We start from the raw sequence: 15,718 nt of genomic DNA, 5'->3' as shown, positions 1-15,718 counted from the left end.
TCAAGTAGCTAGTTTATGTGATAGACTTTCTCATCTACACGATAGTCTTTTCGTTTACTCGATCGTCTTTCTCCTTCATTCTAAACCTTCCCTCTAACCAAAATAAGTCAAAGCCCATCACTCCTGGATTCTCACACCGAGAATACCAAGGTAATCTTGTGGTAGTGTTCGGTTTGTTTGAGGATCGAGTTGCTGCTCGTTGTTGTTCGAGGGAGTGCGTGTTGTTTGCTGCGTTCGTGAACAATTGAGGGATTGTCTTGAAGAAAGTTTCTTCAAATTTATAACCTCTAATCTTTATTTTTATATCGAAAGCATGTTTTAATTTAGTTTATAGTACATAATTTATTCTGTATGATTGTAAACATATGCGTTCATTCATAATGGAGTTTGGACGATCTGCTTTTTCTCAAAGGTCCTCTGTAATCAAAGTTCCTTCAGAGTCAACAATGCACCCTTCAAATTTATAACCTCTAATCTTTGTTTTTATATCGAAAGCATGTTTTAATTTAGTTTATAGTACATAATTTATTCTATATGATTGTAAACATATGCGTTCATTCATAATGGGGTTTGGACGATTTGCTTTTTCTCAAAGGTCCTCTGTAATCAAAGTTCCTTCAGAGTCAACAATGCACCCCTGCTTGGTGCTCCTTCAGACTACTGCCCCTTTGTTAAGAGTGAACACTGGTCCTTATATGGATTTCTTAGAATTCTATCAGTCTAGAAATTAGAGTTTGTGTATCCTATAAGGATCAGATCCTTAGAACCATACATGAGCATGTAGTCCCTTGTTCTCCATAGATACTTGAGGATATTCTTAACGGCAGTCCAATGATCATATCCTGGATTAGATTGATATCTACTGACTATCCCCACCGCATAGCAGATGTCAAGTCTAGCACATAACATCGCATACATTAGGCTGCCAACAACCTATGCATAGAGGATCCATCTCATTTCCTTAACCTCTTCAGGTGTCTTAGGACACTGTTCCTTAGACAATATAACTCCATACCTAAAAGGTAATAAACCTCTTTTAGAGTTCTGCATTGAATACTTAATAAGCATTTTGTCAATGTACGATGCTTGAGACAGAGCTAGCATTTTGTTCTTTCGATCTCTAAAGATCTGAATTCCCAGAAAAAACTGAGTCTCTCCCTGAAATTGGGTCGTTAGCCAGTTCTTAACTTTAGTCAGTAGAACTACATCATTCCCAATGAGTAGGATACCATCTACATAGAACATTAGAAAAGCTACTGAACTATTGATAATCCTTTTGTATACACAAGGTCATCAACATTCTGATCAAAGCCATAAGATTTGATCGCAGTATCAAATCATATGTTCAAAGATCGAGAAGTTTGTTTCAGTCCATAAATAAACCGATTAAGCCTACAAACCTTTTGCTCTTAACTTTGGGTTATGAATCCTTCAGGCTGTTTCATATAAATTGTCTCCTCAAGATTGCCATTCAGAAAAGCAGTCTTGACGTCCATTTTCCAAATCTCATATTCATAATATAAGGTAGTGGACAGGAAGATCCGGATAGACTTTAACATGACAATAGGTGAGAAAGTCTCCTCATAGTCAACTCTCTCAATTTAGGTATAACCTTTTACCACTAGTTTAGCCATGAAGGTTGGCACCTTCCTATCAGCACCTCATTTTCTCTTGTAAATCCATTTGCAACCTATAGGTTTAACCCCATCAAGTTGATCTACAAGATCCTAAACCGAATTGAAGTGTATCAACTCCATTTCGAGATCCATAGCTCTGATCCATTTATGTTTGTCAACATCCTCCATTGCCTTCTTGTAAGACAATGGATCCTTTGTTGGGGATGATGCCCTAAAGTCTCGTGTCCTGTAGTTTGTAAATAGTTTGTACGAACGTTTGTGATGTATAATATATGATATTTACTTCACTTCTTGACTTTGCACATTTGGATGTTTTATTTGCTTTACTACAAACCAATAAACTAAAATCTCTGGTTGTTTTTATGTAACTTAAGCATGTATGTGGTGACATACAAATGGATTATGTCTTCAGTGATAACCAAAATGGTCTATAGTATATAAATATAGGAGGGAAACCTTATCCTGGTAACGCTACAGATGCGGCCCGCTTTGTGAAATGGTTACAAGTGTTGTGACTTGCCACAGATGGTATGATCCCGATCATTCGTGTGGGGACATACGAGCGGGGGCGTCCTATACAAAGAGTTTGTATAAGATCTGACCACGAAGTGTTAACGTCTCGTTATATAATGTCGTTCATGATAGAGACTTCACTTCACTAGGATGACCATAGGTAACATTACCTTAATTCTGAGTGAGTTGGGAACTCTTGCCATTGAGGGCGGTCCTTTGATTTGCATGGGTGCAAGTGGCCAGGCTGCCGACTCAAACTTACCACTTTGGGGATTTGTCTGATTTGGGAGTTGGAAACTCAACTATATAAAATGGAATTCACTCCTTCCCCAAAGTAGGGGTAAGTAGATAGATTGCACTCTTAAAGGATGATTCCAGGGCTTGAACGATGTGGCTTCACACACCTTCTCATGGTCCGAGAGTTGTTCATACATAGTAGGACTATGTTGTATTGTTCATTAGAGGAATCAGTGGTACTTAAGGAGTGAGATGTAACTACAGGGACAAAACAGTAAATTGGCCCAGCTGTTCTTACGAGCATCTATGAAGAGTTATCGTACTCATGATTGGTTATATTCGATGGATATAGAAATATATCTTTGGTAAGAAGAGTTTAGTTGTTAATCTTTAGTGGAATGTCTGGCAGTTAATAGATGATGGATCTCGTAGCTAAAGAGTTTAGTCAGCTATTCACGTGCCGTTAGAGCTTCGAACCATAAGTCCATAAGGTCCCCTTGGTAGCTTGGATACAAGTTGAAAATTAGTTTTTGGTCAGTTTGAAATGTTGGATACAAGTTGAGTCCATAGTACGAGCACTATGTCAATTGAGCTATGCTCTTGTTGGCATATATATATATATAATTTTGTTTCGATATGTAATTGGACGAGATGCATGGAGATGAAATTGACATACACATTTCACTTGAGATCGAATTGATCCCCATCATGTAATTAATACTAAAAAAAAGGTATATCCACATTCTTTCTTGAATAACATGCATATATTTACTTTCATGACTAAAAATTTGTTGTTGATTACTTAGTTTCTAGGATTTCTATACTATTTTCTCCTATCGTAGGTAGTTTATTCCAAATTTTGTGATCCATTTGTAGAAAAAAAATCATTTAATATAACTATTGTTTACTCACTGAATGCTCATTTTGTCTTTCTTTAATTGTAAAAAAAATATTAACTAACTTGACCATAACTCAATTAACTAAGATATTTATTCTCGATCAAAAGATAAGAAGTTTAAATGATTGATGACTTAATTTGGATATAGCTCACTGAATACATCTTTGCCTACATTAAATAACACCAATTGCCTAAGTTTTTTTTAGCACTCTTCCTCCAGATAATTCCCATTAAACATAATTAAATGCATGTACGATGTTTATTGAGGAAGAATTCTAACGAAGGTTAATGCAATAGATGTCTAGGGTTTCTACTTTCTCATTTTGCTTCTTTTGGTCTCAAAAGAGAAGAAAGAAAGCAATGGAATTGGAACACACGTCCCCAAAAAGGCACAATAAAATTTCACACTTTTTAATAGTTGAAAATTAGATACAAGGGGAAGAGTAACTAATGGTGGTAAGGGATACAAAGGCTTTAAATGGTTCTCTTCTCTTCACCATTTCCAGAAGACATTGGAACCACACTTGTACTTGTCCTTCCCCTCACACTCCAACTCCAAATCATCAGAGATAAATGGAACTTTCTGCATCAATCAAAAACAGAACAGAGAACTAACTTAGTACTCAGCAAAAACTCATCTCATATTGTCAATAATTCAGAAAAGCCAATAGTGATTCCAACTAAACTATGTCCAAACCTTTTGTTTAGCAAGATCTTGGCACCCTGTGAAGTTCTCTGGGAACTTGCATGTTCCAAATTCAACAGTGTATGCCCTTGCAAAGTTTGCCCCACTTGTTGCCAATCTTTTCTTGTCATTCAATTCCTGTTCCATGTTACAATAAAAGGGTTAGAAACATGAAGGATTTTTCATCTAAGTTCCTTTACTTTGATCCTTTCTTTACACTTTGAAATATTCTATTTCTATATCGGTCCTTGGCTTCAAACTTCAGCATAATATTCAACATGAACCTTAAAGACTTGAACTCCTGTTTTGGTCCTTGAATAGATATTTCTAGTTTAAGAAACTCTTAAATCACCGATTGACCTTATTGTAGAAGATCCTACAAGTGAAAATTAATATTAGTTGAAGAGGATATAACATTACAAGGTCTAAACAGAGGACCTCTTGAACCAACTACTCTAATATCATTTTAAATCATCACTTGATTCAAAAGTTTAAACTGATCTATGAAATTGAAGGCATGTTTGAAACCTAGGACTTTTTAGATCACTTGCTCTAATACTATCTTAAATCACCGATTAACCCAAACATTTAAACTAATGGGTGAAGATGGATTAAACATTTGGGTCAACTAAATTTGTCTTTCACCCACCAACTTAAACTTTGGGATCAATGGGTGAAGATGAATTTTTATATATATTTTAGTCAGCCAAATACGAACAGGTAGCTACCTTGTTAGCTTTACTCTTCTCCAGGTAATCTTCAATGACTCCAGCATTAGCAGAGGAGTTGGAGGCAGCCGCAGCCGCAGCAAAGAGCGTGGCTCCAAGGTAAAGAAGCGCAGTCCTCCTTCCTTCGTTCTTGGCTTCAGGAACCCTAGCCTGTTGAGCCCTAATCGCAGGCAACTTGTAACCCACAACCCCAGGAGACGCAACAGAAGGGACGGCGGTGAGTTTGGAGTTCAGATCAGCCGATCCAGCGCCGGAAATGGCGTAGTTGCAAGCCAGAACACTGGAATTCATGGTCGCCATTGGTTTGCAACTGATTGGACAAGCTCGGAGATGAAATTAATGGCCGTCAGTTGTTAATGGGGTAATGAGATTATGAGAGAATCTGATAAAAGAGGGGATGTTTGAGATGGAATCAGATAAGGGATTGTGGTGAGAGTGTGGATAAGGTGAGATTTCCTCACTCCCAATTGGCAAACCATGGCTGTGATTAGGGTTTTTGGACATGGAAATTTGTGTGGCAAGCTTCAATTTTGGACCCACTTTGAAATCTTTAACGAGTGCCGCCCAGTTGTTTCATTGCCACGAAGAACTCCTATTTTATTAATAAAATTGGCTACATTATTATTTTAATCCCTTTCAACTATAATTTCATTTTCAGTCCCTATTATTTGTATTAATTTTTTTCTTTAGGTTTAAAACTTTCAAATCATTTGGATGTCACATCATGTTAATAATAACTAGTAAAAAATATATTTTTAGTCCTCAAAATTTTAAAATATTACATTTTTAGTTATTGGTTTTGAGTTCGATATCAATTCATTCTTTAAATTTTAAAATATTACATTTTTAATTCTTATGTTTTGAATTTATTTTAATTTAGTCCTTGAATTTCAAATTTTATACTTTTGATTTCAATTTTCACTTAATAATCCCTTTCATAAATTAATTAAAAGAACTATAAATGAAATTTTTAGAAGTACAAATTTAAGATTAAAAGTATAACATTTTGAAATTTAAAAACCAAAAGAATATTTTTTTTTTCTTAATAATTTTGTTAAATTAGTGTCTAATAGGTTTTAGACCTCCAATTTTATGCTTGATAAATAGTGAATTTTCAATTTTGTGCTTAATAGGATACAGACTTATTGACATGTTTTAAAATTCAATAATCTACTAGACACAAGATTGAAGTTGAGATTTCCATAAAACGTGAGATTCAAATTTATATCTAATACATCAATTTTTAAAACTTTGAATATGTTAATAAACTATTATATACAAATTTGTAAGAGAAACCTATTAAACACCTTTAAGAAATCAGGGGCTTAATTTATAATTTAACTTAATAAATTTCCTACATTGTTTAACTATTTCATCTTACCTTATTATTGACGATATATTTAGTTGTTAAAAAGTCAAAATGAGCACAAGACAAGTCCATGGTTTGATTTAAGCGAGTTATTAAAGTTTTGGAGAATGGGTCAATTTTATCAGATCTCAACTACTAGGGTGTAAGGTAAAAATAGGGAAAAAAAAATACTTTTTAAGTCCCTGGTTTATTTCATGTTTAAATTTCTAAATGTTAAATCTTTTTAAATTTTGAGTTTGATTTTAATTTAGTTTTTAGATTTCAAAATGTTATAATATTATTTTTTATATTTAAATTTTGCTCCAATTTGGTCCCTATTTTACACATTTAAGATTTCATTAAATACTCCTTTATTTTTAGTGTAAGTGTACATTAATACATTTAAAATAATTAAAAAAATTAATAAAGTTTCACTATATATTCATCACTTTTGAAGAATTTAAAATTTCACTTCACAATTATTTTTAATTATTTAATAGATATTGACATTTATGATTAAAAATAAGTATTTAATGAAAAATTGAAATTAATAATGTATAATCTTGAAACTTAAGGACCAAATTGAAGCAAAACTCAAATATTAAGAGTAAAATTGTAATATTTTGAAACTTAAGGACTAAATTGAAACCAAATTCAAAATTTAAGGACTAAATAGAAATTAAATCCAAAACATAGTAGCCAAAAATGTATTTTACTCTAACAAATATAAATTTCGGAGAATGAGCCAATTTTTTTTAAGTGCAAAAAAAAAAAAAAAATCTCTTTTTAGGTAAAAAAAAAAGAAAAAATTACAAGTATTTGAAAAATAATTCCAGGTCTAAAGCAATCACAAAAACAAAACAACAGTTGAAAGACTGCCCTCAGCTTCAACTGTCCCTCGATTAAACTGCTTGAATTCAGCAATTATATTCTCCAAGTCCTACTTGGAGAAAAAGTAAAACATTATTATGAACAATGATGACAGCGTAGACAGATTATCACTTCATCAGAGACCAAAAAAAGAGTGAACTTCTTCAAATAAGCTACAGAACCAATCAAACTTGCTAGCAACTTTTAACTTTATTTTCTCAGCAATGGGATTGAATGTAAGTACAATGATAATCTCTCTCTAGCTTCTGGAGTGGCTACCTAAAATCAGTAAATCAGCATGGCAAAAAACTGCCTAACTAAATAATTCTACTCATACTCGAGCAAAGCTACCTAAAATGAACAAGTATCTGAAATGATCATATTGACAATGTTTTCTATATAAATATTCCTGCAAAACTCGGAAGCATCAACTCTGAATGTAATGTAATAAAGTAGGACTGTTTCCGCAAATGATCCCTGGTAAATTGAAGTGTATCAAAAGGGCCTGAAAAAGATTAAACATAAATTATGTAAAAATAATGCAGATGGCCAAGCAGAATTGCCAATGCTTTAAAATTAGTTAGAAGTCAAACCTCAATGGAAAGACTCGAGAACTACGCCTTCGTGTGGCGACATAATGAGTGACGTCCAGTTAATCTTGGCTGTCCTAGTTGTAATCTGTGCTTGTTAAATGAGCATACTTCAATCTTAAGTTACTCAATAAGGCTCCAGACCTTAAACAATCATTTGAGTTGAACTCGAAGTTTTGAAAGAAACCCAACGTTCAATGTCCAAATCCGTATGGGAATAAAACGGTGGACAAGTAGAGCAATTTATCTTATTGATGACAATCTTTTCCTTTTCTGGTTCTTCTTTTGCATGGCCTTTTTGACAGTATTGGACTCCGATGGAAGAGACACGGTAGATGATGGTTTCCTAAAACTGGTTCTACCCTTCCCAGAAGCCCATTTCAAGGGCAGCTTATTTACCACAGAGCTAATATCATTTGAAGAATTCAATTCAACAAGTTTCTGAACTTCATCGAGAATCTGATGGGTCCAGGCCATTGACACATCCAAAGCAACAGAATCATCCATTGGTAGTTTAGACATATTCATCAATATCTCCTCAAATGATTGAAAAGACATGGAAGGTTTGTAACCCGGGCAATTTTCACATACCATATTCACCTTGATCACATGTTTGCAAAGATTTCCTTGCATTGACCAAGAACAATCACAAAATGAGAATTCCGACCCTGGATTCCAAACTACATGTGAAACACTGGTGTCCTTTTGGCTCACAACTTTGGCAAACAGGTGATTTTCCTCATCTAAGGTAACTGAAGAATCTGGAATTTGCAGTGCACGGTGCCAAGAAGTAGAAGAAATATACTCTTCCTTCACATTTTGAAATGAATCACTTTCATCAGCATAGCGATCTAGCCAGTAGGTTGAATGCAATTCAGTGGTCAACTTGTGAACCAACCAATCCACCCTCTGAAAAGCACCAAGATGAGAGTCATCAAACAGTTTTGCCTTCAGCTTCATGTGATAGGCCTCAATAGCACCAGATGCCTCTTGGCTTGCAAGTGGAAAAGCTCTCATCGCAGAAAGCCACATTTCTGTAACGGTAAAAAAATATTAGCAAAAAGAAAATTTAGGGCCAAGTCTAGGTTAAACATGTGCCATCCCATCAAATATTAAAATATATAGAACTCTAAACGTTGAAGTACTTCATCAATTACTTTTACTTATTTTTCGGTGAGGGCAGAGATAGACTGAAATACAAGAAGCCTAACCAATCTTTGGCACCCAAGAACCCTTGAAATATTCCATGAAAGCGGTTTGGTCAGCAAAATCACGGGTAAGTTCTTCCAAAACAACCGAAGTATTGACTCCGTCCCAAATGCTGTACACTAATTTTCCCAGCCGCTTGAATATTTCCCTCTGAACTTCAATGCTACTGCATTTCCTAACAACATTTTTTAACCATGACCTACGAATGCGCCACAGGGAAAAAAGCACAGGACAACAGAATATGTCCCTGAAAAATGAGTCCATGTTAATCAGAACTATGTTTAAGCTACAGAGAATTGAGGAAGCAAAAAAACGAAGAGAAAACAGAGAAAGATTGGTCAACCTACATGATAGGATCAATCTCTGTGGCTGCGTCATCAATTAAAAACCCACTAACTTTCCATCCAGGCTCTACAGAATGAGCACGATCAAGTAAGGCTTTCATCCATTTGCAAACATCTGATTTCGCAAAGCTGCGAGTGATGATCCATGCAACAGGGAGTGCATGCTGTCTAGAGTCAAACACGAGAAGTGTACACAGGGGATACTGCACACATAAGGAAGATGAAGCATCTACAATTTTTAGATAAAACCAGAAGTGATTGATATCCACACATTTTTGTAAATTTTAAGGCAAGTTCAATAACCTTAAGCCTCTTAATGCCAAATGTTGAATCAGCAGCAATGAGACTACGATGGCCAAACCGAATCATCTGTTGCAATTGCCATTCTGTTTGAATCCCAAGAATGAAAGGATTTTCTTCTGAAGTATCCTGATGAAAAAATATGGACTTTTTATTGCGCTCAATCCACATGCTAATGCTAGCTTGATCATCCAGATCAAGCTCATGGGTAGACCGTTTGATGATCATCCCTAGTTTGTGAACATACTGGGAAGCAAGACTATTCGCTTTTGCATTTGAACCACAATATCGCTGAAGACACTCAAGATGTTTCTCCACAATGTTTGCCTCAGGAATTCCCAGGTAAATCATTGACATTGTCTGTTGTTGGATCTCATTACAAATATATGGAATCTTGTTCGCACCAGGGCCAATGGCCTCTCTGTCAAATGGCCCATGGCATACAAAGCCAGACTTGTTCACATGACGCCTCTCATTATATATTATAAGTGCCAGAGATGGACGAGCATACAGTCTCTTTACAACAAAATGGCAGGTACAACCTCGCATTGATTGAGGTCTAGCAGCACGATTTCGAGTGTTGAGCCTATATCTTCTACTAGGTAAAATACTTCCACCTTCCCCATAATTTTCTGGACCAAACGAGCACCAGTATCTTCACACATGCATAAAAGGGACTGTGTGTCAATGAAAGAAATCAAAGAGTTTATAGAAAGATACAATGTGGGAACCTATTTGAGGGTTACTGCGTAGGAACACTGCTGCTTTTTGTTTTTCAATGAAAGAAACTCAAGCTAGATTTTTCTAAATGAAAAATTAAATCCTTAATTTGCTGAACTTTTCTTCAACCATACTGCTTCATATAGTGCTGAAATGATGGTAGAAGTACTTCGTAATATCCATGAAGATGGAAAAGATTGCATTCGGGCTGAGAAAAAGATACTCCATCTTTTCTTTTTTTTTCTTTTCTTTTTTTTTTTTTTATTTAAATTGTGGGAAGCATGAAAGAGTGGAAAAACCCTAACAAATAAACCCAATAAGAAAACCCCGCTGTCAGGCTGTATCTTTGTAGGATAAATAAAAGGAGAAATAAGAAATATAAAAACTGCTATGAAACTTACTGTCGATATTCCAAATATTCATCATCCTTGAACTCTTTCAAGCTACCCCTCGATCGCTTCCTTCCCCTCTCAATATGAAACCGGGTCGGGCATTCTATATTAGTACATTCACCAATTATAAATGCATCTACTCGGGCATAAGGAATCAAAGCTACTTCATCATGGTGTTCAACAGTGCCAAACTTGGTCCAAGTTAAATCAGCTGAATAGAACTCTTCCTCTGGCGGATCTTGTACTTGAAGATCAAGAATCGATTCAACCATAGCCATCAATATGTAGCTGCCAAACTCCAATTCCTAGCAATCTGCAAAACTCGGTGCATGGAATAATGAGACTCCATAATCATATAATAATAAGCAGTCAAGAGAAGCTTAGATGCTTACTTCCTCACAGGAGAGGGATAGAGAGGATACTACAGGAGTTTAGTATCCCATTCCCAGGAAGCACAAGGAAACTTCCATTCTAGCCCACCCTCCACTTGAACATGTCAATCCTAATTTGTATTAGCAATTTACAGCCTCAAATCATAGATGTTGAAAACATCCAGAGGCCTCAGGCATTATTTTGATATCATTTAACTATAATTTGAGTTCTTAGTTATCTTAGTTTCGTATTACAAATACTCTATAATTTCCATGGGTTTGGGTTGTCAGTTCTATTAAGATATGATTTAAGAACTATCAGAGTGTGCTTTCTTCTTCCTGCTTAAATATTATTCTCATTTCGCCTTCTTCTATTCTACCAAAGTCGTCCTGTATCATTTAGATGAAATTCAACACCATCCCTCATAGAAGAAACCAACCATTATATTTCCACATGGATAAGACCTCTTCATAAAATGATTTTCCAAGAAAAGCAGTCCCTTAGAGCAATTAATCCCATAGAAATTTAAGTTTTAATCAAACTTCATTATCCCATATCTAATAATGCCACGACATGAGCTATTAGTAAACAAAACCGCGGGTCATTTTGGATAAAGAAGAAAAACAGAAAAAGGCCACAGCAATTTATCTTGTATGAATCCTTACAGAGCATCTTAGCTAGAAACGCGAATTCTGATTGCAACAACTGATCTCCAAAGTACTGAATTCAAAATTTGGCAGGTCTAGTTGCTCGACAGCATGTTGTTGTTTTGAAGAACACGCTTCAGCACACTTGAGAACAGAACTCAGAACTCAAGCTTGATTACTCCTTCTGGGAAATGAAAGCTTTGAATTGGGAACAAGTGGGGGTTGAGTGAAGATGCAAGCGTAAATGAAGAGTTGAAACAGAGGAGGAGAGGGAAGCGAAGAGAGGATGAGAAAGAGAGCTAAAACAGAACAAATTAAATGAAGAAGAAGTTTGAGTAATAAGCTGTGTACCCTAAGCAATCAATTCAATTATTTGAACAATTTAGAAAGGGAAAAAAAATGGCATAAATCATCATCTTCTTCATTAGTCTGGACCGAGAAAAATTACAGGCTAAGATCATCGGTCTGACTGAGCCCTAAGCCCAATGGGCTTATTATTGATTTGGCCCATTATATTGACCTGAATAAAGCCCAAACCAAGGTGCCCCATGAGTCGCCCCAATCATTATTGGTCTTTGTGCCATAGGTCCTCCAAAATTCAAATCACATCTAGTTGAAAATTGAAATATGCAAATTGGGAACAAAATCGGAGGTTGTCTTTTGATTTTTGTCAAAAATAAAAACAATAAGATATTTCACAAAAGCGCACATGATATATTTTTTCAATCCCCAAATTGCTCGTCGATTAATAGTTTTTCCAAGTAATGTGTAATTGCTATACCATATATAAATTCTCGATAAAAATACAATGTAAATAAAATCGTCTGTTATGAGACCTACAGACCTTGTATTAATTTTCAATAGAAATACAATGTAAATAAAATCGTCGGTTATGGGACTTCAACCTGATTCAAAAGATAAAGGTGCCTAATTTTTCTAGTTTAAAATTTGAATTAACGGTTTCATATCTGTTTTGATTTGATTTAACCACTTTTCAAATTTAGAACTAATAAATCTTTAATTTGTTTATCACCATTTTGATTTTAATTTATATTATATCTTTAGATTTTACGTTACTTTATTGGTTTTTTATTATTTTAAATTCAAAATTATTTTTTTATCGGATTTTACTTAATATTTTATACATATTATCATGTAATAAATTATATATTTCATTTAAATTTTATCATTTTTGTATTTTTTTAATCACATTTTATTCATCGTCATCTTATTAGGTTATTATACAATTTATCTATCTTTTTAACAAACAAATAAGTATTCACTTTTACAGTTTTTTTGCTATGCCTCCACAACGAGTTAAGCTTCTTTAGTAGGTTTTGTGGTAGATAGAGTTATAAATATAGTATAATTGTTGAAGCTTAAATGAAAAAGAAATTATAAATACAATGTAATTATAAATAAATGGATTCCGTTCTTAATTTTTCTCCTCAAATTATATTTGAATTTATATTTTATTATCAAATTAGATTTTATTTAACTACTTATCGAATTAATCAAAATAAACAAAAAACTTCCTGATTTTTCTCTCCAGTTTATATTTGAATTTATCTTTTATTATCAAAATTGATTTTATCTAACTTTCTATTTGTTTAAATGTTTGTTACAAATTCAATTGTATCTAAATACTTTTTCTTTGTTATATATATATTGTTATCAAATTAATTTGATTTTTTTTTTCATATTTTCGATGTTTTTAATTTTTCATATACACGGAAAAATGGATTGTTGTACTTCAAAAGAAACATATAAATAGGAACTAAACTTTTAATGTTTGAAACATGTGCGATATATATATATATATATATATTTATTTATTTATTGGTCAGTTTATTATTAATATTCATATTATTATTATTATTATTATTATTATTATTATTATTATTATTATCATCATCATCATCATTATTATTATTAAAATAAGATTTAAAAAATCCTATATCTCACATTCTTCATCTTCTTCACTTAGCCGCCTCCAAAATCTTTTTTTCTCATTATCAATCACAGCAACCTTTATAGAATTTCATCGTTTTGACTAACTTTTGACAACCACCCTTGCTAGGTCATCAATTTTTTTCGTTCGCATACATGTTTCTTGCTTTTGTTTACTTTGAACATCGTTTTCAACAATAACGTCTTGTGATATGATAGTGTTTAAAGATAGTCACATGGAATGAAGATGATGAAATTTCCTACAACTATTTTGGTGTCAAACACAATCATATTTCCAATAGTTACCTCATTCCGAATTTTCAATTCCTTCAAATATTCACTTGCCAACAACTTCATGGGTACAATCAACTTTTCTTTTTCTCACCTTGAAGGAAGTCCATCGTTGTAGGTATCCATAAGTTTCTAATGACCCCCACCGTCTGGTCGTCATCTTCCTTCGCATACACGTATTCTATAAACAATTGGAAGTGTTAAAGATCATAATAGGTGATTTTTAATTTTTGGTTCTAGAATGTTTAGATATTGTGTATTTATGATTCTAGAATATTTAAGTAGAGTGTATTTGTGGTATTCGAGTTGTTTTTGAAGCAGTATATCTTTGCATTCTCGGTTATACTTAATTTTGTTTAGGGTAGTTTTGTCATTTAATACTTAGTATTTTCTACTATATAAATTCATTTTGCTATTTTTATAATTTTGAAACATTTTTGTCATTTTTCTAAATGAAACTTTACAATTTTCTATTTCTCTTGTCAGCCCTATACAAATTTGGACATGGAAATTTAATTTATTGTGCTAATAAGAGAAATAATAAATTTTAAAGTTTCATTTGGAAAAATGGCAAAAAGGTTTCAAAATTGTAAAAATAGCAAAACAAATTTATTAGAAAATACAAATTGGTAAATGACCAAACTACCCCAGAGACTAACAAATTGAGTAGAAATAGACAATGCCTAAAAAACAACTCGAAAACTACAAATATACTCTACCTAAACTTCTAAAAACAAAAAAAAAAAAAAAAAAAAAACAATCTCAACCAAAAATTAAAAAACAAATAGCATGGCCAAAAACTTTGAAACATTTTCAAAATCTAAAAACCCGCCAATATGGTCATCACCAAGAAACAATTGGCAGCTTTTCAATGGACGGCCACGGTGGTGTGCATATGGTGTGATGGTTATAGATGGTGGCATGCGGTTGCTTAGAGAACTAGTCGATGATGAGTAAAAGAATATTTGATAGTCATGCAAACCAAAATGTAGCAAAGAAGGTGATGGTGAGAGAAAAAAGAATGGAAGGTTCTAAAGGAGGTGACCTAAGATGCAACTATGATGAGGAGGGTGTGCCACCATAGATTTTAAAGGAGAAGTTGCGAACATGTTATGGTTACAAGCTTGCTACAATAGGAAATAGGAAAGAGAGAGAAAAAGGGTGGGATGAGAGGGAGGTAAGGTAGAATTAGGGTCTTTAATATATATAAATATGTAGAGAAGAAAGTGCATAGATTTTTTTTTCACAAAAAAATATAAATATATTGAAACTTTGAAAATAAGGGTTAGTTTTTTTTCTTAAAAAAAAAACAATTGTTGGGTTATATGTCCTAAAACTCGCAGTTTATAGAGTTAAACATATTATATTATCAATAAAAATATTATTCAAATATTTCTTTAATAAAGTTGTTATTGAATCTATAATTGCACTTGTAAAGTCTAAATTCAATAAACTAAGATTCATGGTTATTACATGAATACTTGAACTTTATGTAGAGTCATAAAGATGGATTAAGTTCAAGCCAAAATGGTTTATAGTATATGAATAAGGTTGGAGTGTCTTATTCTGGTAACACTAATGGATGTGGCCACTCTGTAGTTGTTACAAACTATTGTAAAGGTTTTACAAATGAAGTGATCCTGATTCGTTCATGTATTGACATGAGGAGTGGGGCATCCTATGCAATGAGTTTGCATAAGATCGAGCCAATAAATAAGTTACTCTTACTTTATAACTCTGTTTACTATCTAAGATTGACTATTTCACTTAGATGGCCTAGGTAACTCGATTTTAATCTTGAGCTAACTATAAACTCCTATTTATTCAGGCTTATCTTTAGATTTGCATAGGTGAGGGTTGGTTTAACAATACCGGCTCAAAGCCTCCCATTTCAGGGGTAAGACCGGGTAGATAGCTGGAGACATAAGGTGCAAGACGAATTTCACGCCTACTTGAGGGATAGGAGAAAGATTGTTCTCTTAAGTAT

The 15,718-nt window shown here is 33.6% G+C and overlaps 2 protein-coding genes across 5 annotated transcripts; both read right to left on the bottom strand.

Moving 5' to 3' along the window:
• Positions 1-3,525: 3,525 nt before the first annotated feature.
• Positions 3,526-5,133, bottom strand: LOC120074636 (photosystem I reaction center subunit N, chloroplastic). Of its 2 annotated transcripts, none has more exons than XM_039027821.1 (3): positions 4,699-5,133; positions 3,983-4,108; positions 3,526-3,864 (listed from the first exon to the last, which is right to left on the bottom strand). In XM_039027821.1, the coding sequence occupies exons 1-3, from the start codon at positions 4,996-4,998 to the stop codon at positions 3,760-3,762; spliced, it is 531 nt and encodes a 176-aa protein (XP_038883749.1). In that variant the 5' UTR covers positions 4,999-5,133; the 3' UTR covers positions 3,526-3,759. The 2 variants fall into 2 exon arrangements, with proteins under 2 accessions (XP_038883749.1, XP_038883748.1); XM_039027820.1 differs by having other exon boundaries at positions 3,571-3,868; positions 4,699-5,122.
• A 1,915-nt stretch (positions 5,134-7,048) lies between these two features.
• LOC120073939 lies at positions 7,049-11,849 on the bottom strand. Of its 3 annotated transcripts, none has more exons than XM_039026861.1 (7): positions 10,864-11,849; positions 10,481-10,784; positions 9,363-10,014; positions 9,063-9,262; positions 8,718-8,962; positions 7,510-8,540; positions 7,049-7,421 (listed from the first exon to the last, which is right to left on the bottom strand). In XM_039026861.1, the coding sequence occupies exons 2-6, from the start codon at positions 10,747-10,749 to the stop codon at positions 7,750-7,752; spliced, it is 2,157 nt and encodes a 718-aa protein (XP_038882789.1). In that variant the 5' UTR covers positions 10,750-10,784; positions 10,864-11,849; the 3' UTR covers positions 7,049-7,421; positions 7,510-7,749. The 3 variants fall into 3 exon arrangements, with proteins under 3 accessions (XP_038882789.1, XP_038882788.1, XP_038882790.1); XM_039026860.1 differs by having other exon boundaries at positions 11,509-11,849; XM_039026862.1 differs by lacking the exon at positions 7,049-7,421 and having other exon boundaries at positions 8,400-8,540; positions 8,664-8,962; positions 11,509-11,849.
• Positions 11,850-15,718: the final 3,869 nt, after the last annotated feature.

This window comes from Benincasa hispida, chromosome 3 (assembly GCF_009727055.1).
Source record: "Benincasa hispida cultivar B227 chromosome 3, ASM972705v1, whole genome shotgun sequence".
NCBI lineage: Eukaryota > Viridiplantae > Streptophyta > Magnoliopsida > Cucurbitales > Cucurbitaceae > Benincasa > Benincasa hispida.
Note: the sequence above shows the minus strand (reverse complement) of the source record. Positions and strands in the feature narration are given on the sequence as shown.